This window comes from Abramis brama (genome assembly GCF_963993115.1).
Source record: "Abramis brama genome assembly, chromosome: 1".
NCBI classification, from domain to species: Eukaryota; Metazoa; Chordata; class Actinopteri; order Cypriniformes; family Leuciscidae; genus Abramis; species Abramis brama.
Window position 1 is genome coordinate 14,213,397 of NC_139963.1, and position 22,633 is coordinate 14,236,029.

At 38.1% G+C, this 22,633-nt stretch overlaps 2 protein-coding genes across 3 annotated transcripts in view; both read right to left on the reverse strand.

Annotated features, from left to right (window-relative positions):
* Positions 1-4,256: 4,256 nt before the first annotated feature.
* Positions 4,257-10,561, reverse strand: LOC311097305 (kelch-like protein 10; the record flags this gene model as incomplete). Its single annotated transcript, XM_084136895.1, has 8 exons — positions 4,257-4,413; positions 4,527-4,618; positions 4,906-5,022; positions 5,189-5,338; positions 5,553-5,750; positions 8,763-9,185; positions 9,566-10,055; positions 10,422-10,561. The coding sequence occupies 8 exons, from the start codon at positions 10,559-10,561 to the stop codon at positions 4,257-4,259; spliced, it is 1,767 nt and encodes a 588-aa protein (XP_083993021.1).
* Positions 10,562-21,587: 11,026 nt separating this feature from the next.
* The window catches only part of LOC311068098 (uncharacterized protein), a 43,345-nt gene continuing 42,299 nt past the window's right edge, over positions 21,588-22,633 (reverse strand). For both annotated transcript variants that reach the window (XR_014603333.1, XM_084090316.1), the window contains one exon: positions 21,588-22,212. Coding sequence is in view for 1 of the 2 variants with exons in the window: in XM_084090316.1 (XP_083946442.1) it covers positions 22,064-22,212 (149 nt within the window). In the remaining variant the exon portion in view is untranslated. The remainder of the gene's footprint in view (positions 22,213-22,633) is intronic.

Consider the following 22,633-nt stretch of genomic DNA (forward strand, 5'->3'; position numbering starts at 1 on the left):
GCCTATTCGCGATTAATCACACTTAACATTAAAGGTTTTAATATATTTTTATATTGTAATAATTTCACATTTAATCTCCAAATTAATGTGAAACAACATAAAGTATATTTTAAATATTTGATCTATTAGGTAGGAAATATACATCAATTGAATAAAGTTACACCTCTCAGACTTTGGTCGCAGTCTGGAACCCTGCTCATCCAATCTTATCTGCTGCTTTACATTGTAAATAATGGCATGTGATGGAGACCCATCTCGCCCAGCCCTGCCAACCTCTTGTACAATGGCCTCCACATCCTCAGGTGAGCCATACATTGACATGGGATATGTTGGGAAAGTTCAGGCCCATTCCGAGAGCTGTCGTGGCTACAACCACTCTGCATGCACCATCGCCATCTTATGAAGCAAGTACTCTACTCTTGTGATAGGGAAGTGTTTGGCTATGAAACATACCGATAAGTAAGTTTACTACCCTATGTTCTGGATCCCTATCAACCCAGCAGTCATCACCAAGTTCCTCTTTTAGGTGACAGAAGAACACCTTTCCGCAAGTCGTCAGTGTACGGCAGTAGATGATTACTGGCGACATTCTTGGGCCATTATCTTTCAGTTTCCTCACAACCCAGTTCAGACAGTCCATAGTATCTGAAGACACTGTAGTCAGGCCAAGCCTAATATTTGTTCTGTTTGGGCTTATGGTGACGTGAGTGGCATTCTCCAATTGCAACTGTCTTTTGATAATTGCTCTGGAATCCAGGTCCGCTGTTGCTGTCAAGGCCATAATAGGTGTACCTGAAGGACAAAGGCAATTGCATTAACACTTACAATACATTGTCATTATAGATTTCTGTTTAGAAAAGTGTTCAGTAATGTAGCAAAACAGATTTTTAGTTAATGATAGTCCATAGATATTTTTTCTTGGTTTATCAACCTTAGCCATTATCAGTGAGGAATGTAGTTAGTTTCAGCATGGCAGCAAGTGTTTATCAGAGAAGGGCAGGTAAACAAGCTAGAGGCTTTCTTGAGAAGAGAGGTGATACTGATAACCAAGTCTTCAGTGGCTACTGCACCAGGCACAAAAAGCCTTCACATATAAACCTTAGTGTTCTTTTTTTTATAATAGGCTGAAGACAGGATCATGGGAATGTGTCTCACAACTTCCATACTCACCCTGTTATACGATGGATCGCAGTTCCCCTAGCCTTGCAAAACTCTCTCTGAAGGCCTTCTCTCCTCTAGCAGCCTTTCCCCTGGTAGACAAATCAGCATAGATTTACATGTTAAATATAACACCTTTGAGAAAATATCAATGACTACAGAAATAGCAAAACACATTCCACAACAACATTTTTTCAAACTATCCATTAGTTAATTGTTATGTGATGTCACTGCTGTAATGTAACATCAGACCCTATAAAAATGATAGGTTGAGAGGAAAACATGACATGGCCAGTACAAACACAGTACATAGCATACAATAATTACAACATCATAACATTCCAATAATAAAAAAATAGCAGAATCACACATCAATGTTGAAAATCTCAGTTTAAAATTTTGACAGCAGCTGGCACAAAAGAGTTTTTATAACGATTAGACTTACACATTTGACATGCATTTTTATTTGGACTTTTCTGGGTCTTGATGTGTGTGTATCATCAGAGACAATTATTTGAGCTTAATTTAAAATAAAATTGTAAAATAAAATAAAATGTATGCCTTGTACATCTCTTGTATGGTTTGTTTTTCCTCTCAACCTATAATTTTTATAGGGTCTGATGTTACATTACAGCAGTGACATCACATAACAATTAACTAATGGATAGTTTGATCAGACCTAAAAAAAAATGTTGTTGTGGAATGTGTTTTGCTATTTCTGTAGTCATTGATATTTTCAAGCTGATGGAAAGAAAACTAAATGGCAGGGTCCTGCTGTCATCATTAACGGTGTGAGACACACCGCATAACTTGTTAAACTTCCCTTAATGTGAGGTACAATTTCAAGTTAATTATGCCAACCGATTTAATGGGTTAATTTGCTCTCCTGGTAGACAATTAAAAGAGCAATATGTTCACACCGCCAAGTAGAAAACTCTGAACATGAGTACCTCAATTAACTCCTAAATTTCTTATTTTAACTATTGGAAAGCTAATCTCTGATATGATCTATCTCAGAGTTTTTTTTTCTTTTTCTTTAACTAGTTCTTAGAACTTTAACAGACATCCAGTTCAGTTTTTTTTCTTTTCTTACATTATGACAGACTTCCATTTTAGTTCCTTAAAAATAATATCGTTGAATGTCAGGGGTATTCGTGGTAGCACCAAGAGGAAATCAATCTTTTTATTCAGTAGACGAAAAAATGCTGCTTTGATATTTTTACAAGAGACTCATTCGGTGGACGATGATGTGAAGTTTTGGAAAGCACAGTGGTCAGCAGGTGTCGCCATTCTACTTAATACATTTAAAGGAGATATCATTGAATCAGTGACCTCAAATGAGGGTAGGTGGATAATATTGGTTTTCCAGTTAGACAATTCATTCTTTATAGTCTGTAATTTATATAACTATAACAATACAGCTCAAGCAAAAATAATGTTTGTACAACTTTATGTCTGTATCAGAATGAAGAGGAACAAATGTTAAATATACCTGTTAAGAAATGTGTAAAATATTTAGGTATTCACATCTGCAAGGATCATAAGGAACGGCAACAACTAAATTTTTCACCTAAATTGAAGAAATCTAAAACAATACTATATTTATGGCTTCAAAGAGACATCTCTATTTTAGGTAGGATTCTTTTGACTAAAGCAGAAGGGATTTCAAGATTTGTCCTCTCTCTTAATGTCCATGATTCAACATGTAAAGATATAAATACCATATTTACGAACTTGGTGTGGAAAAACAGACACCATCACGTTAATAAAAAGCGGTGCTCTCTGGCTCTAAGGATGAAGGTGGATTTGAACTTTTGGGACTTGAATTATACACTTAAGGTGAAATGGTTGAAGGAATGTTTGAGAGCACCAGAGTCCTTATGGCACTTTATCCCCAACAACATTTTTAAGAGTGTAGGAGGCCTAACATTTTTATTGAAATGTAACTACAATATTACAAGATTGCCCCTAAAACCATCCCAGTTTGATCAACAAGCTCTTCTGGCCTGGAAACTAAGTCCATCTTATGGAATAATGAATGCATCACTAAAGGGAACAAGTCACTCTATTTGCAGAAATGGATCGATAGAGATGGAACCTTTTTGATTGTAATAACCAATTACTTAATTATGAATCCTTTCTCAGAGAGAAGACATTCCCGATAACGTTCAAAGAATATAACTCAGTTTTTAAAACTAATGAAAAGTTATAAAAAACAAGATGAAGTTCCTGGTTTTAATTTTACTCTTTATATAAACGGTATGGAAATTATGAGTGTAACGGTCACCAGCTGGAGTGCCCATGAGAGCCACCAGAGGGCACTCCACACCAGACTCCCATGTTCACTCACAGACTACATCTCCCATCATTCTCTGCCTGGACTCATCAGCACTCATCACATTCACCTGTATCTCATCTTCTTGTTTAGTTCACCCCATATAAGCCTGGTTCACCCCATCACTCACTGCAAAGTTTTGTATGTTGTTGCACTGCATTTCCGAGCGTTTTCCCTGGTTTCCTGTCTCTTGGTTTTTGGATTTCTTGCCTGTTCCCTGGATTACTCTTTTGCCTCTGACCCCTGCCTGTTTTGTTTGTTTATTTATTTGTTTGTTTGTTTGGACTGCCTTCCTGTGTTTGACCCCTGCTTGTGCTGATTACGATTCTGGATTACGCTTCAAATAAAGCTGCAATTGGATCTCACCTTCGAGTCTCAGAGCAGTTTCGTGACAATGAGCAGCAAAAAACTCCAAATGTTTTTGTTTTTATAAAAAAAAGCCGAAAATCCGTTCACTCGTAGGCCGCCATAGTTATTTACGTCAAATGGTTTAAGAACAGCATCCAATGTATTTTGGGTATGCCTTTTTAGGCGTTTTAGGTCAAATTTTGCAGGAATTCTGAAGGGTTAATAAAGCAATAAATAGTTTACTCAGTAAAAATAATTCTCAATATTATATGTTTGTTTGTTGAGCTGTAGAGATCCCTTGCAAGGTATAATTTTCTTAATGAACAACACTACACCTGAGAGAAAGTTTAACATATCAAATACAGCCTCTTTTTTTTAATGCATTTATTCAGGAGACATGACTCTCCATTTGTCATCAGATTGTCAGATCTGCTAGAGGGAGATCATTCACTGTCAGACTCGTCTTGTGTCTGGTGTCTCGTGGGGCAGCATACTGTGCCATGTTAGGCAATCCTGACGCTACACAACAGCTCAGAGCACTGCGGGAAATGGCCATTTCATTTGCAGCAAACCTATATAGAAAACAGATGCAGTGAATGCAATGAAATATAGCCTGCATTAGACTTACACTTCTATCTAATGCAGTGTGAAATCATCTGTGAGATTTAGTGTTTGTGGAAGTTACCATTGATCTGTCTTCTCGTCGTAGCGCTCCACATCAGAGGTGGTGCTGGATCCATTACGGCCTCCGACAGCAAACAACTGACCATTAACTACCTGGATTTTGAGGAAAGTAAAAAGGAAAATGAATAATTTACAGCTAATGTCTTTCACTTTACATTAATAAATCTTATTCTAGATGCACCACTTAATTTAAACATAGTTAGAATGTTTTGACACACATTGATCTTCGAAGCCTTCTACAATTTTAGGGTGCAACTTTCCAATTTCTCTCAATATGGAAGCAAAAAACAAAAGTCCCCCATATTCATTATCATCAAATCATTATTTTAATGTTATTTTATAGTTTCACCAGATACAGATTTTAACTGTCCACATCTCACCTCAATGCCAAAGCTGCTGCGTGGATTGCACATTGAAGCAACATCACTCCAGATGTTAGTGAGCGGATTGTAGGCCTCCGCACTCCGCAAACGACTGGCACCATCAAAACCACCAACCTTTAAATAAATACACTTTTTATTGATGTATTCTGTGCATTTATATGTGCACATCCATGCATGCATTTACAGAAGTGCAACCTTTAAACTGTAATTGTTCTGTATTTCTGTATTTGTGTCATGGTTATCATAGCTAATTAAAACTATAAAACTGTTTAATACTCACAGCATACACTCGATCTGCATAAGTGATCACACCTAAACTAATGCGGCGGCTACTCATGGGAGCGATGAGAGTCCACTGGTTTGTTTCAGGGTTGAAGCTCTCAGCAGAGGAGAGACACTCGGTCCCAGTAAAACCACCACAGATATAAATCTGACAAACACAAACATAACATGCATGATGTTTGAGCACAATCATCACAGACTGATCAGAAAAGCAGTTTTTAAAACACAGTAAATTTTATGATATTCCTTTTCATATTTAAACTATTCCTTATGCCATATCTCTATTTCACATTTCCTTTATGCTTTACAGGTATTAAGAGTCTCCAGCAGAAGAGTGTGGAATCATGGGTAAGTGCTCTTACCCTGCCCTGCAGTGAGGTGGCGCTGGCGCCAGTCCTCTTTTCATTCATGGGTGCCATCATTGTCCACTGATTGGTGTTTGGATCGTAGCGCTCTACTGTTTTAATCTCTTGTTGTCCATCAAAACCACCAATGGCATAAATGAGCCCGTCCAGAACAGCAACACTAATATAGCAGCGGCGTTCATACATGGGGGACACCTACAACACACCAAATACATCAGTGTATTATACACACACCAATACACCATCTCATTGGTTCTGTCCTATCAGTTGCAAATAAATACAATGGTATTATTATTATTAGGGGCCAAGCCCCGAAGGGGCTATGGCACCTATTGTATCTGTTAGTTTTCTTATTATTATTATTATTATTATTCTTCTTCCTCCTCTTGAAGTCTATGGCAGCCCTATGAACCATACATAGGAAAATGATGAAATTTGGCACACTTGTAGTGATGGTAATGAAAAGTAATTGTAGCAATTTTTGAGTCTCTAGGTCCAACTCTATAGCGCCACCAGCAGTTCAAAAATTCAACATTGAAATGGTTATAACTTTTGAACCCTTTGATCTAGAAAAATGAAACTTAGTACACCTGATTCATCTCATCATGCTGATTAGAACCAATATCTTACATTAAGACTCCGCCCATTACAGTAGTGGCCATTTTGAAAAGTACAGTATGCAGTTTTTTTGCTACTCCTCCTTCAAAATTGGTCTAATTTTGTCCAAACATGTACTCAAATGATCTTCGGACTGAGCCGCATAAAAGTACTGTCCCCGATTTTTTTTATTCTTCTCTGATCAAAAGTTATGACGTCGCAAACTTAACGAGGTCGACCCAAAATTGGTTCAGAAGCTATAGCTCGGCCAAACTTTGATCAATCGAAACGAAAATTGGTACACTTCATCGGAAGCATGATCTGAGGTTCCATGCCAAAGTTGGGAACAGCGCCACCTACGGGTCATGAGATATGGAAAATGCATATTTTGGCCAATAACTTATGAACAGTTTGTCAGAAAATTATAAACTTGGTGTCTATCGATTCCTTGGGTCATGACAAATCCGTGGATATCGATTTTGCCATGATGGGATGTACCACGTGTCCGCCATTTTGAATGATGTCATAATTTGCAATATCTTTTAAACTATTTGAAATTTCTTCACCAAATTTGGTATGGATCATCATTAGCATGGCCCGAAGGTACCTGAGAAATTTGATCACAGCGCCACCTAGTGTTCCAGAGATATCATTGTTTTTTGAAAAAACGCTTATAACTTTTGCTAACATTGCTTGAAATTTGATTTCTTTATGTCAATATATTCCTTGGCTTATGCCGATTTCAACGATATCTCATATGTTATTTATCAACAATGTGACTGGCCGCCATATTGGAGTGAATGTAAAACAGTTTTTTCGCTACTCCTCCTTCAAAATTGGTCTAATTTTGTCCAAACATGTACTCAAATGATCTTCGGACTGAGCCGCATAAAAGTACTGTCCCCGATTTTTTTGCTATACTGGAAAAAAAAAGTTATGATGTCGCAAACTTAATGAGGTCAACCCATAATTGGTTCAGAGGCTGTAACTTGTGAACAGTTTGTCACAAAATCATAAAATTGGTGTCTATCGATTCCTTGCGTCATGTCGAATCTGAGGATATCTATTTTGCCAGCATTGGATGTACCACATCATAAGCTATATTAGCATTAAGTTAGCTTAGCATGCTAATCTCATTAACATGATTTTGTGTGCTCATTCACACACTGAAGCCTCTCCTCTGCAGCTTTGTAAAACATGTCCTCTGGGTGGCGCAAGTGGTTCAACCATGCGTCATGAATCCCGAACCATTGTGGTCGTGGGTTCGAGACCAGTGTGGGGCGACTTTGAAATTGTGTATAAAATAATAATTTAAATTCCTTCCGGCTCTGCACTGCTGTTGGTGCTTAAATGCTAGCTGTGCTGCTGTAATTGATGTGCTTACTGTGCTTGATGTACATTAAATTTCTGATGTTTTGCTCTTCTGGCTCCGCATTGCGCTACAGCGGCTGTTGCTTGCTCTGCCTTGCAGGGCTTGGCCCCGTATTGCTGCTTGCAGCTATATTTATTATTATTATTTTAACTGTATTTTTTTAAACAGTCATGATGGTAACTCTGGTGTATTATATTATATTATATTATATTATATTATTAAGCTACAACAATTGCTGGAACACAAACAAAAATGTATCATGGTTTGTATCTATTCTTTGAAGTAATGTGGAGTACAGCATTCTGCACTATGGTCCATATCAAAGTACAATCCGGTACCATCACTGTACCACAATACTGTTTTGTAAAGAAGGCTAAATTAAAGTTACATGTTGACCTACAGCCATGGTTCGAATTACGTGGGAGCCAGTGGGAGCTGAGCTCCCATAGAGAGAGGATGAGCTCCCATGAAAGCAGTAAAATCATACACCTGAGGGGGTCTCTAAAAATCATCAGCACCATTATTTTAAATTACAAATAAAGCACTTTTTCCTTCAGACTACTGTAGCATGACTTAAAAGATAGGACAAGATGCCAAACACATGGATCTCGCGGGATCTCGGATCGTCATCACACTACGGTACATCCTTATGCTTAAATCAAGTGATAAAAGTGCCGCTGCGATCATTGGCGCGGATACTGTGTTTGTTTGTGGCTCGCGCACAGTCTTCACTCGGGCGCGCTTCCATCCGTTGTGGAGACTCTCTATTCGTTCCAGTAAAATTACAAAACAAAATGCACACAAACGTGTCTCTGCCTGATATAGAACCACTTGTAAACATAATCGGATTTGATGAAAAAAAAAAAAAACTGATATGAGTGCGGCTTCGAACCCAGAACTTCTGACGCGTTTGACAAATGTTCTACCACTGGACCACTTAAGTACACGGCCGAATCTGACGGATCTATTTCACTTACGTGAAAATTCTGACAAAAAACTAACAGCATATATTAGACCTCATTAAACGACAAATTAAACCAAATGTACTATTTAAATTGAATTGTGTTACCAACGCTTTTTTATTAAATTTGTATTATATTTACAAATTTTTATATTACATTATTAAGCTACCGCGCCTGCTCATAGGCTACTTTTTTTTTTTTATTATTATTTTTTTTTTAAAGAGACCCCCACAAAGATGAAATCATAATTCGAACCCTGCCTACAGCATTACTCACCTCATGCCAAGTCTGAGTGATAAGATTGAATTTCCTCACGCTGTTGCAATACTCCACACCATCAAAACCACCAATACAGTAGACAAACTCATCCAGGACTGCTGTACCATGATCTGTTGGGCCTCTGGGACGCTCATCCTCTTGAGTCACCCTGACCCAGCAGTCTGCCTTCGCATCATATGCCTCAATCGCACTGGTGAGAAAGCCGCCCCTGCTTCCTCCGATGGCCAATAGGATCGATGAGGGCAGACGTGGACGTGTCAGTTGATGCTTGAGTTCTGAGTTGGTGGATTCATCCATGATGAGGTCAGACAAAGTCTTCATTGCATTGCTGACAGCAGGCATGCAGGCTTCATTCTCCATCACTAGTGCACTCCACTTTACACTGAGGAAGTAGTCTGAGGACATAAACCCCAATCGAACCTGAAACACAAGGGAGAGTTTAGACTTTCAGAGACTGTTGCAAGACTGTTACTAAGCAGTTATATAGTGTTCAACAATGGGAAAGGTTTTACAATGGTAATGCTTGAAAGAAAAATAAAATTGTCAGAAGGGGAAGAAAAATAAACTTGTTTGCCCTTTGAATTAAGTTTAATTTTCTTACACCTGCCAGGATTATTGTAGTTGAACTAAAATTAAAACCCTAAACTAAAAATAAAATTAACTTCAACTGAAATCAAATATTTAAAAACTTCTTAAATAGTTGTCAAGGCAAGTTTCTCATTTTCAAACTGAAATAAAATTAGTAAATTAGAGACACATTTAAACAAACAAGAAAGACGAGACAAAAATCTCTGTTTTACCTTTGGAAGAAGCACGGCAATGTGCTGCATCCTGTTTTCTGGTGCATGATTAATCCAGTGGAGGACGGCTTCAAACACCACCTCCTCCTGTCTGACGTTCAGCTCATCCTCATCAATGATCTCCTCCAGCTGCTCCAGGGAGAGCTCCAGGAACTCCTCAGGTTGGTCCAGAACGTCCTCAAAGTGCTGCAGGATGTAGTGCTTTGCTTTACCTCGGAGCTTTGAGCAGGAGTAAAAGTCCTCTGTAAACTTGTAGATGCCAATGCAGTTCTCTGGGCATAACTCTGACTCCAGGAACTGACAGCAGGCGTCTACAAGACCTGAGACTAAGGTCATGTCAGCCACCACCAAGAGCTCCAGCACGTTCTCCTGAGTAATGAGCACAGATCTGGTGTACGCATACTGGATAATAAGAGGCATGATGTCTCGGGATATTCCTTGAATTTCACAGAAATGTTGTGGTCTGCTCCAGTTGTTGGAGAAAAGAACCCTGTGATAAAAATTTGACAATGAAATACAGACATTAATAATGAGCATTTATAAAAATAACTTTTCGTTATTTACATTTTAATTTCAGCCAGATTTACTTAGAGAAACAGATTAGTTTCCTATATTAAATTTGAAATGCTGGGTAAAACTTCTTCATAGCCACTTCCAGAATCAAATTTCAAGAATGGTTTTTCCTAGATATAGTTACATTCATTTTTCTGGCAATACACTCATTCATTTTCATGCATTTATATACTTGGACTTAGGCAGTTTCAACAGTATAATGTTGTCAGTGGAAATTATGTATATAATTATAATCATTTCTTGGTAATTTGCGCACAATTGCAGTTCAAATGCTTCTTCTCACCTAAAGTAGGAGCTGCAGCCACACATGATGATCTTGTGCACTGGAAATTCTCTGTCATCTGATTTGATGATCATGTCAGTGTGTTCACCCAGTAAACGTGCTTCATCAAACACGTCCAAAGCTGTTCTCATGTTCTCCATGTTCTCTCAGGACTGTAAATGTATTCAGTCTTCTCACCTCAAACTCTGATTAAAGTCTCCTCTGGATTGAGTCTCTGTGGGACTTTTGCTCAGGAGAGTTCTATAGAATGTCTCTGTGACATCATAGTAGCAGAGCTTGAATATCTCTCTTCAGTTTGTGTCTTGGCCACATAATTATTATAGAGTTTTGTTTTATTGATTCCTTTTGAATGAAACATCTTCACAGTAACAAATATATTAAAATTGATTAAAAAAAATTAACTCAGTGACAAATAAAATAAAACATGGGATAATTAGTCATTTGAATATGCAATCATCCATTTTTGACTGCATAACATATACACAACTAGTGGGTTTTTGACAGTAGAACAGATTTTTCTTGCGTGGTGTGACTGTGACCCCAAACAAGTTTACCAGAGGCCTGTATGAAGAGGATTGATCTTCACAGATGTCATATTCCCATTCATTTCAAGGTCACGCAGCATTAGGCCACATCATGAGTGAAATGTCTTGCTTTTATTGGTTAAATCTGTAAATTTAGAATTACTGCCATTATAAGTAAAATTACATATAAATGACCAAGCTGATTTTTATTTTATTTTATTTTTTTACAATATTTACAACTGGAAATATTCAACAAAGAAGACTTTGAACAGTCACTAAGACTATCTGAAATTGTCCCTTACACTGTACCAGCAGTTCTCAACTGGTTTGGCCACGGGACCCACATTTCCCCATGGACATTAAGCCAAGACCCAATCATTTATTCATTTATTTTCAGGAATTTGACCTAATATATATGGTATTATCACGATATTGAAATAAGCGTTTTCAAACAATAACAAGTTTTATATATTTTTCTTAAAACAAAAAGAACTCTAAATTATATTTAAAATCCAATAAAGCAATACACACAAAAACTGCATAAAGTGATTCAAGCGTTATAAAGAACAAGAGGTAACACTTTACAATAAGGTAAAGTCAGTTAATGCATTAACCAACATTAACAATGAGCAAAAGCTACATACCATAGTTATTCTTTGTTAACATTAGTTTAAAAAAAAAACAACTGATCATTGTTAGTTCATGTTAGCTCAGGTCCATTAAATCCTTCTGAATTTAATAATTTGTTATTAATGTAACATGTTTAGAAAACAATTTGAAAAATTAGAAAAAAATATTTATTTAAAAGTAAATCATACAGCAAAATTAAAAGGCTTAATTTGCATATTTATTGCAAAAATATTCAGATTATTTTATGCTCCTTATTTATGCAATGCCCTTTTTATACCTAACAGCTGCTGTTATTTCCAAGTGTGATCAAGATGTACATTTATGCAACTTTCCATTACATATACTCTACTGTTCAAAAGTTTGGGGTCGGTACAATTTGTGTGTGTGTGTGTGTGTGCGTGTGTGTGTGTGTGTAACCCAGTCTCACGGCAGTTCGTGAAATGGTCACGTAATTTAATCTATTGATTCGTGACACGGACACGTTTATTTCGTTATTTTCGTAGTATTTTAGTAGTATCAGTTTTTTAAACTAATGTATTTCTATGGGAAGCATCTTTCGTGATCACAGCACAATTCTTTCTGCCCGTCGGGCTGCTGCAGAAGCTGTTTAATCAACATTTATTCACGAGATCTTATCTTATCATGGTTTATGTATTTTTTTTAATGTTATTATTTCGATCTTATTGCCAGGGAAGCTGGCTTGCTTTGCTGTTTATTGATATTTTAAAATTATATTTTATCAGTAGAAAATCACGCTGAAGAAGTTTCGTTCCGAACACATCGCGATATATCAGTTGACGTGTGTCAGATGTTGGTAAGTAGTAAATACGCTGTCCTAATAATGTGTGATATAATGTCTGTTCTGTTTGTCAATATTAATCAGATTAGCTCACGTTCAGTCACTGCATTGTATCTGTCATCTCTGGCTTTGCATTTCATTGCTTTCTAATTCAAAACAGGGTGATTAAACACTGTCTGTCACGTGACGTGCTATAGGCCTATAGCAAAGAGTATAGAAGCGTAATTTAGAGTAATTTTTATTATAATATAATATAATTATCGCAATATAATTTTTCTCGTAAAACGATATCAAGAGTTCGATAAATGTTCGATAATGTTTATGCGCCAAAAGCGGAACGAATCGAAATGTTCACCTGTTTATCATGATATGTTCTGACAATAAAGAGTAGTTTAAAACCACAATTGACCCTTCGCTAAGCCACGCCCGAAAACCGCCACAGGCCAATCGTGGCTTAGCAACCATAACTAAGCGCGGGAGGTCTGGCAAGCTTTCGAGCGAGAGGGAAACATGCCGAAGCGTTGTGCGTATGGATTGTGCAAATCTGATACCCGGTATCCTAAAAGTTTGGACGGGGTGGTGGATTTTGTTCCCTTCCCGAAACCTAAAACCCAAGGGGAGAAATGCCGGGCGTCATCTTCATTTATATAGCGCTTTTATCAATGTAGATTGTTCCAAAGCAGCTTTACATTGATAATAGGAAATGTTTTGGCTTTATAGCAGCTCTACAATAAAGTTATTGTCCAGCTCGTGGATTAAGCAGGGTGATTAAAGACAAGACGGAGGCTCACTGACATAACTTAACGTTACTTAAAAATATATTTCAGCATTTTGTTAATCGACGGCCAAACTAGTAACGTTACCCCCAATCCAATCGCGACTCTCCCAGTGTTAGTTCTAGTAAAAGTAAAAGGTAACGTTAGTTAGTAAAAGCAGGGAACATCACGGGGCTTGCCGGAGATCTCCAAGGAAAAGGTTGGTATGCAAACTTAATCAGTTCATAACAGTAGTCACTTATATGACCCACGACGTGTGAGCAGTAACGTATTAGCCTGGCGTGCTAAAATAAGCGGGAGAATGTTATCATTGCAAAGTGGTCAGGCTAATGTCTTGTGTTTATTCCACAATACTTATGGATAAGCTGTTTGATTTATAAATATTAGAATATTTTCACATTTCACTTACCCTGCTGTGCATGAACAAAGCTGTTCCTCAATTTGTGTGTTTCCCATTTGAATGGTCAGCGTATGAGGCGGCTGCTGCTTGCGCTGGGACCTAACGTTATAGACTTTAGCTTCAATTTTGATGAAATTATTCTCTAATCGTTTGCATATTATGTCGTGGATATAGCCCTCGAATGCATACTGCAGTCTTGCTCTCTCATATTTTCACCTGTTCGCCAAAAATGACTAATTATCTCCTTGGGAATGTCCGAAACCAGTGCATACATACTGTAATAGACGTGCCAGGCGCAAAAGCTTGACAGGCGTAGCAACAGTAACTAAGGAGGGCGGGGCTTAGCAAAGGGTCAATTAACGCTCTGCTTTCTACAACTTTCACTTAGGAGCAAAAATCTGCCTTTAAACTTGAAAGAAATAAAGATTTGACATTTATCGTGATAATTATCGATATCGACTGATATAAAAAAATTATCGTGATAATTTTTTTTGGCCATATCGCCCAGCCCTATTGGAAAGCATAACATATTCAACATAATTAATAATTACTCACCACAATCAGTGGCCACTCTACAGTAGCCATGTTCTTCCATAATGCTCTCAGGGTCAACGTTGACCAGGGGACTCTCTTGAGAGGCATATGCACTGAACTGCAGCAGAAACATGTCAAGGTCTTGTTCACAATTGGTCTTTTCGGAGTTGCTGAACATCAATCCTGTGGCCACAGCTCGGTATTCACATTCAAACTGAACGGAGTCTGGGTTGTCACGATTCCCCCCACGGGCTGAAACACACACCAACATCGGTTTTCAAAGTAAGGAAATCAGCAAGACTTGGCAATTACTATATATGGATAACATTGAATATATCACGTATATGTATTATGAATATAAAGTGTATTTAACATACCTCTGATACTTGAGTAGGCATTTTCCAGGCAGTCTTGATTAAGACGATTTGTTAAGAGGAAGGACACTGGATGACGTTGCCGAAGGTCAGATCACAGCATTTTCAGACACATGATGTTGTGTTGCCACCCCTCCACACATGGAATCTGCTTCTTGTTACATCTACCACCAACAAGCCTCAGGCGTGGGAGCCACTCCATGCATTTGTCCAGAAATGCAAAATGTGAAGATGCATCTGAGATTGCACATTTCAACTTCTGAGAATCCTTGAGCAGTTTGGAATTGAAGCAGTCAAAGAGGCCATTGAAGTTTTCACAGAAACGGGCAGCTGCAAGATAGTTTTGCTGACGTTGGCCTGTAAGACCCTTAATGTCTGCCAGAGTCTTGATCCCAACAGCAACTGAGTGACTCAGGACCTGTGTGGCGAACCTTACCCGCATGGAGGCAAATGGAGGAAGATGGACATGCTTCTTGGTAAGACGACAGCACAAACGTATTTCTTGCCTACTGTCATAAGTGTAGAGATCCTCCAAAATTCCCCAGGTAATTTCATCACCATCCAAAGTGAAGCCACGATGACGCCAATTGTTCCGGATGTTTTTTATGAGGTGAGGTGGATCCCAAAGGCAAAACACTCTGATGCCATCAACACTGAAGAATCCTTGGTCACTCCAAGGCGAGTAAGCATGGCACGGTTCCCAGCACCCTGGTCACATATAAACACCAAGCACTCCATTCCTGCCTTCCTCAGCTCGCGGATTCCATCAACAAGCATTGACTGGAGTCGCGTGTGTGGTATGGGCCCACTAGTAAAACAGTAGCCAAAGAGCTGCTTCCACTTTGTGAACAGGCCTCTTACCATAAAAGCAGAGGCGTAGTTGGCCACATAAGGGGTGTGCTGACCTCTGCCGAAGTCCTCAAAGCCCTCAACCCTGTCAGCAGCTTCGTCATAGTGCAATGCTTCTTTTAATGGCATCTCGTCTGTGATGATGGCACACAGCTTGTCGATGGGCTTGGTGGTCTCCATGGCCTTCTTCATGGTGGCTAAAACAGTGTTATTGAAACCAGTTTTGAAGTCAACAGCCTGGATGTTTTTTTGCAAAGTGCGGACAGAGGGCATAGAAAACACTCTGCAGAGAAGCCGATAACATTTTGGTCTTGCGTGCCACAGGGACAGGAAGAAAGCTTTATCCTGAGTGGTCCACCTGTAACCTTGACACTTTCGCTGAGACATGCGTAATTGTGTGCGCACAAAAGCAAAAGCTTTAGCAGGAAGCAAACGCTGCAGTTCCTTCATCACCCGCCCTGCTGACCTTTGTTTGTCGCAGCTGTTTCACTTTTGATCGCAGCTTACTCACTTGAGTCTTCAGAGCCCTGATCTTCATTGTGAGCGAATGCTCCCTCACAGCAGCCGTACGAACATGGCGTTGTACGGATGAAGGTGCTGCTGACACATCCTCAATGTCTCCCTCTTCCATTGATGAAGGCCCCGCTACAGCTTCCCCGGTGTGCTGGTCTTTGGAGGGAGGAGGAACATGACTCTGCTTGCCTGACACACACACAAAAAAAACAAATTAAATAAAATTTCACTGCAGAACAATATTAATAAAATTTCAGATATTATTGCTGTAAAACGTAAGAGAAGTCTGAACTTCCATCTTTTATAAATAGAATCAGTCTACCTGAATAGATATATATGTGAAATAGAAATAAATGAACATCTTACGTTTTTTACGTGGCAACTCCTGGCGTGTCTTCGGAGGTTTGCACTTCCTCTCGACATCTAGTGGGGGAGGTGGGTTAGGGGCCTGTTGTAAAGTTTTCTTTCTTCAAAGCAGAGACCAGTGAGACAGTCGGGATCGCGTTCAACAGAAGTTATTCTTTATTGAGAACTCTGCTGTACGCGGCTGTAGAAACTTCCAACATAATCTAAAGTATATAAATTTACATGGTGTCTTATAGGCATTTTAGGAGGAGGGACTTTTGAAGGTGGAGACAAACTCAAACAAAGCATGTAAATGAGTATACAGGTTAAGGAAACCTGCCCCAGACCCCAGAGTGTTACCAGTATCAATTTAATCAGCATACCTATTCAAATGCTGATACTGGCCAGGAACTCTGGTTCCACAGGCCATCCCAGACAAAAGGTGCGTCTTGGAGCTACTGGCTAGAGCCATTAAAGACTCATTTAAAACACAATAGAGAAAACAGGACTGGCAGGAACTGTTGATACCATTATCCTAACCTAACCTTAAAATGCTAACTTCAATATACTCAACTTTTACTGTTGCAAACTCAATTAAACATTTAATAAAATATGTAATCCAACAGGCCTCTATTCTTGTGGGCACAGCATCCCATTTCAGCCCACCATGGCTGTAAGACAATGACATGATTTGTAATCCTCAACCTAGTAAACTATTTTTAACTACATCAGGACACTGTCAGAGGATGAGAGTTCAGTCATTTTGGATAATGTACTCCCAAATGCTGTACAGGTATGTCAAGTGTAGTAGATGGGAGTAGGAGTTTAGAAAAAGGAGAAAAGGAAGTAAAGTAAATTGCAGTTTTAGAATGAGATGAGATGTTAGAAGGTACTTTAAGATGAGCTAGATATTATAGACAGAAGAGCTATATATTTAAACATATTTTCAAAAAGTATTACAGTTTTATATTACACATACACATCAGATGGTCTTTTGAACTGGCTGCTGTGGAAATGGGCACTGCACACCCCGTAGGTCCGATGCAGCTGATCCAAAGGTATGCCATGAAGGGATGCATTCCTTAGATTCTGGACCCACCTGGCACACCTCCAATGCATATATATGAAACATGATGAATAAATGTTTTCAAGTGTCAAAATTATTTTGAACAAGAAAATAGCACTGCACTTTATGCAGAAATGCAGAGACTAGGCATTAGTATATTATTATTTCTGTTATTTCATTTTAAGCTGGTGCGGGTTTTAATCAACTCATGCAAGCATCTATCATTTAGCATTCCCTGCTAAAAGAAATTCCCGCCAGGTTGAGCCTGAAAATTGTTACCACTATTTCATCCACCACTCAAAACACCAATTTTATTCTTCAATCTTCAATATTCGTCAATCATTAGTTTATAAGGCAAACTTGACAGAGATGCACTAGCCTAACATTCATGCAGATTTACAAACGCTAACAATGCTGTCATTCACGTTCAACATTCAAGTTAAATCACGACATCATTAAAATATTTCCACTTAAATGAGTTATTACCTTTGTGCATACTTTGGAAATCGATGAAATGCCAAACCGCTTCTGGTGGACTGATAATTTTTGCAATTTATTGCAGAACACTGCTTGCGTTTTGACCACTTGCTCATCTTCACAGTTTAGTTGTGTGGCGTGCAAACTGGCGCTAACGATTTTTCAGCAGCTTTCAGTCCATAATGGCGGACGCGCCTCCACAGCGCCATCTACAGACTGTTACCCATAACACAACAGAGTTTCGCCTCTTGGGCTTCTACACTCTTTGCCTATAGACCTTCAATCCGTTAAGGTCGCATGATCCAGTTTGGTACAGAAAACCCATCAACAATGAAAACAAAAGTTTATTTATGCTTGAATATATGTGTCCCATAGCCTCAGGGACGCTGCTAGAAATTTTGGGCCCTATGAAAGAATAGGCCTATCAGGTTGGGCGAAAAGTGCGGGCCCTTAGAATCGTCATAACTTTCTCCCTTTTAGCGGCACCCCTGCATAGCCTATACAAGGCCTCTTAAACAAGGCTCTATAGTCTATGAGGGCTCACTGGCACTCCTGTTACTACTGGGCCCTGTGAATATAAAGGCCTCCAAATTTCTTAGAACCATTGTCTGCTCCATCCTGTTTCAAATTATATTTAATTTAACCACTCTTTAAGCTTCTTTCTTTGTGTGAATAAGAATAAGTACTATTTGTCAGAATCAGAAAGAGATTTCTTGCCATTGTTTGCAGACACAAGGAATTTGGGCTGGGTTTCCCGAAACCTTCTTAACGCTACGTCGTTCTTAAGATAGTCTACTGTATACATTACAGCTTAAGCTATAGGCTTCCTTATTTAATACAAGTTTCCCGAAACGTTCTTGGTCAAGTATAGGCTTCCTTCTGTAAGACATTCTGCTATAAGGTTGGTCTGGACCACTCCTAGATACCTTATCACTGGCCACTGTGCAAAAAGCTTTTTACATCTGAATTTAATCCTGAAGTTATAATACACCCAGTGTTCAAAAAGCCTAAATAAAATATCCAAGATTGGATTTGGTTTGCAATTTTTACATGTAGCCTATATTTCTATAGTAAAATTATTGTTATGTTATGTTAACATAACATTATGTTATGCTATGTTAGTGATTTTTTTTATTCATTAGACTATTTAAATTAATCTAGCCTAGCCTATATATTCAGAAATAAGTTCAGTTATATTGTCACTTCGTTTATTCTTGGTTTTGTGACAGAGCCTTGACACATTTTCTTGTCTTTGTGTGGGCGTGCCTTGTTTCATGTTCGTAGTGTCCTACATTAGTGTCCTATGTAGTGTCCTACATTTATCCTACATAGGCTATACTGTACCATTTAAATTTTCCTGTTTAACATTTATAAGACTCTGGGTCGAAATAAAAGTATACTAGCCTATTTTAAATAAAATAAGAGAAATTGCTTAAGCTATTCTGAATTGTTACAGAACAAAATGTATAGCCTAAAACAATGGTAACTTATGAAATAGGCGATCACAAAGAAACACTAAAAAAGATGTGTTTGACAAAATTAGAAAAGTAAGGATGAATGATGTTTGACAGGGAATGCACCAACTGTACACCGACTGAGCGCAACTGGAACAGATCCTGGAACAAGTCTTAACGACTAAATTACATTCATAATCGGCCTGAAAGTATGTTCCCGGCTTTACACACTTTACTTTAATACAGTTGGTTGAACGACTATAAAATACCCTCCGTTAACTATAAAAGTATAGTCAATATAGTGTGTATATTTTAAATAACTGATTTTCTTTTTTTACTGGGCCAATCAGATTTTAGTTACTAAGGCACTTTAAATGACTGGTCCAATCAGATTTTAGTTGCTAAGGCGCTTGATGTTAATGGTCCAATCAGATTTTAGTTGCTAAGGCACTTGAAATTACAGGTCCAATCAGATTTTAGTTCCTAAGGTGCTTGAAATTACTGGTCCAATCAGATGTTAATAACTGTTACAGACAGGGGCGTCAGACGGGGTAAAACCAGTACTGATTACCAGGGCCCCAAGGGGAGAGAGGGCCCTTGAAAAGTCTGGAATATTTTTTTATTTTACCTGGAAATTTTTATTTCCTAATTACATTTCATAATGAATGTCAGATGAAATGTAAAGTTAGTGTATTGGCTGAATAACTTGGTTGATTGACTGACCGGTCCCTTGCTAATGCGCCAAATGGTTTAATCCATCTGCACGCATTTTGTTTATGTTAGTTAGTTGAGCATCTGGTGGAGCACAAAATTTGGAGAGCTTTAGAAATGTCTTTCTCAAAGAAAGCCAAATCAGGCCACCAAAACAGAAAGGAAAGAGAGGAGAAGGAAAGAAAACAAAATGAGGGGAAACAATTGGTAACTGACTTCTTTTCAAAGAAAGATGAGCACAAACAACACGAAATTGGGTTGGTTGAGGAACATGGGGGCCCATTAGGACTGTCTATGCATAGGGCCCGGGATCTTGTGCTACGCCTCTGGTTACAGAATAGATAGACTTTTGACATTGCTCTTTGCTTTTGACATATTTGCTTGCTAATTAATGCTTAACAATGGATCTAAAGAAAACAAGTGGTGCTTTTAAAAGAAAATCAAAAAAGACGGAAGCTATTTTTTTGAAGAAGTTTAAGAGACCATTAGAATCCCTCCAGATCCTTCAGATTCCCAGATCCATGTTGTTTCTTCTTCTCTTCAGTTCAGCCCACTCATCAGGTCAGGGGACTGGGATGGTCATGGCAGAAGCTCATTTTGGGCTCAGTGACACATTTTTATGTTGATTTCGATGTTTGTTTTGGATAGTTGCCCTGATGGAAGACAATTATAAGGCCCATTATAAGATTTCTAGCAGAGGATGTCAGGCTTTGATTTTTTTATCTGTTGGTATTTGCTAGAATCCATGATGCCATGTATCTGAACAAGAAGTCCAGGACCTCCATCAAATAAAATAGGCCCACATTCAAGATTACTCAACGAATCTCTGCTATTCTCCATCTGTGATCATTGGAGAGTCTTTGGCCACTCAAACTCTCCTCTTCACCCTGCATTAAGACAATATAGACACACGTCCTCTTCCTGGCAGATTCGTAACATCTTTAGTTGATGGGAACTTCTTAATTATTGCCCTGATGGTCAAAATGGGGATTTTCAATGCTTTAGCTACTTTATTACAGCCACTTTCTATTTTGTGATGCTCAACAATCTTTTGCTGCACATCAGAACTATATTCTTTGGTTTTACTCATTGTGACTGATTGATGATTAAGGGAGTTTGGCCTTTGTGTTTCCTCATATTTAAACTCCTGTGGAACAAGAAGTCATAGCTGGACAATTTCATGTTCCTAGTCACTCTGGTGAGCTAAAAAAAAAAGTGTAAATATTAATGGGAATATACTTCAGAGATATTTTACTCATAAGAATTTCTAGGGGTATCAATAATTGTGGCCAACGTGTTTTGGAGAAAAACATTTATTTCATAATGTGATTTCCCCTCCACTTTCAATTCTTTTACTTCAATGAAAGGTTAGATTTCATTTGTGCCAATTTTTTGAATGAAAGATCAAAAGGATAAACGATGCAGATTTATTTTTTACAGCCATTTTTGATCCTATTTACCAGGGGTACCATTATTTCTGAGCACGACTGTGTATATATATATATATATATATATATATGTATATATATATATATATAGGCTATATACTGTATATATATATAATGCACGTGTGTGTTTCTGGGTGTGTGATCTGCACGTGAAAAATGTATTGTGACACTGTACTTTTGTACCTTTTACCTCAAGGTCATCAAATGATTAGTTCCAAACAAAACTTAAAACAACTGTAATTCAACACAAGACCTCAATTATGTTTCTGATGAATGTTTAATGAATAGCTTTTTTTTTTATATACATGTGTGCAATAATTCACTGCATATAGAAACAAGCTTTCAACACTGGTGCAACAGTGGACAGCTTATCACCATAAACCGCTTAAACTGACTGACAGAAGCGCTGGTTTGTTACGTTTCAAGAGGTAGATCAGTGCTGAAACAGACATCAATCTATTCCAGATACTTCAAACTGGTTTGAACTGACTGAAAGCACTGGGTCTGATTCAGATCAACACTGCGAGATGGTTAAGAATGGGAAAGCGAGTTACTAATCACATGGGACAACCAACGATATTTTATGTATTTGATATAACTTGATGTGTATGCATAAAAAGGATTATTAAATCTTATTTAGATTGACGTTACAGATGAACACTCTGTACACGAACAGAGCTTGTGTCTCGTCCTGCTGTAAACATTTCATTCAAACAATGGAGCGGCTCCTATTGGAGGAGCTCTACAGTGATGTCACCGGCTCATCTTCTGATTGGTTGAGGTCTTTGTTGCGCTCTGTGGTGGTGTCATGGAATGAGGACTGGAGCGGGACGTCCTGCGACAGGCAGTCCATGGAGGACAGGGGCTGATCCCTCACTGAAATACTGGAAGCTGTGGTAGTGGAGGGTAAGTTAAATGTACTTTTGTGCAGTAAAGTCATTACCATGACACTAGAATGTTTGTATTAGAAATTACATTAAAGCATATGTAAGTTTAGTTGACCATAATTGCTTGTCAGTTCATTCAGCAGTAACTTTAACCATATTTCAAAGACAGTAGATGTAATTTTTAAATGACATATAAAGACGTACTTAAGTTTAGATACTTGCATGTAATATAAATGTAAACTGTAATACATTTTTATATTGGAATAGACATGCAGTTAAATGTCCCAAATCACAATCACATTCACATTCAGTTCACACTTTTATATTATTACTATTATATATATTATTTCCATAATAAATACTCTTTTTAAAAGTATGCTGAATTGTACTTTTTTTTCGCAAGGGAATAATCAATTTCTGTAGAA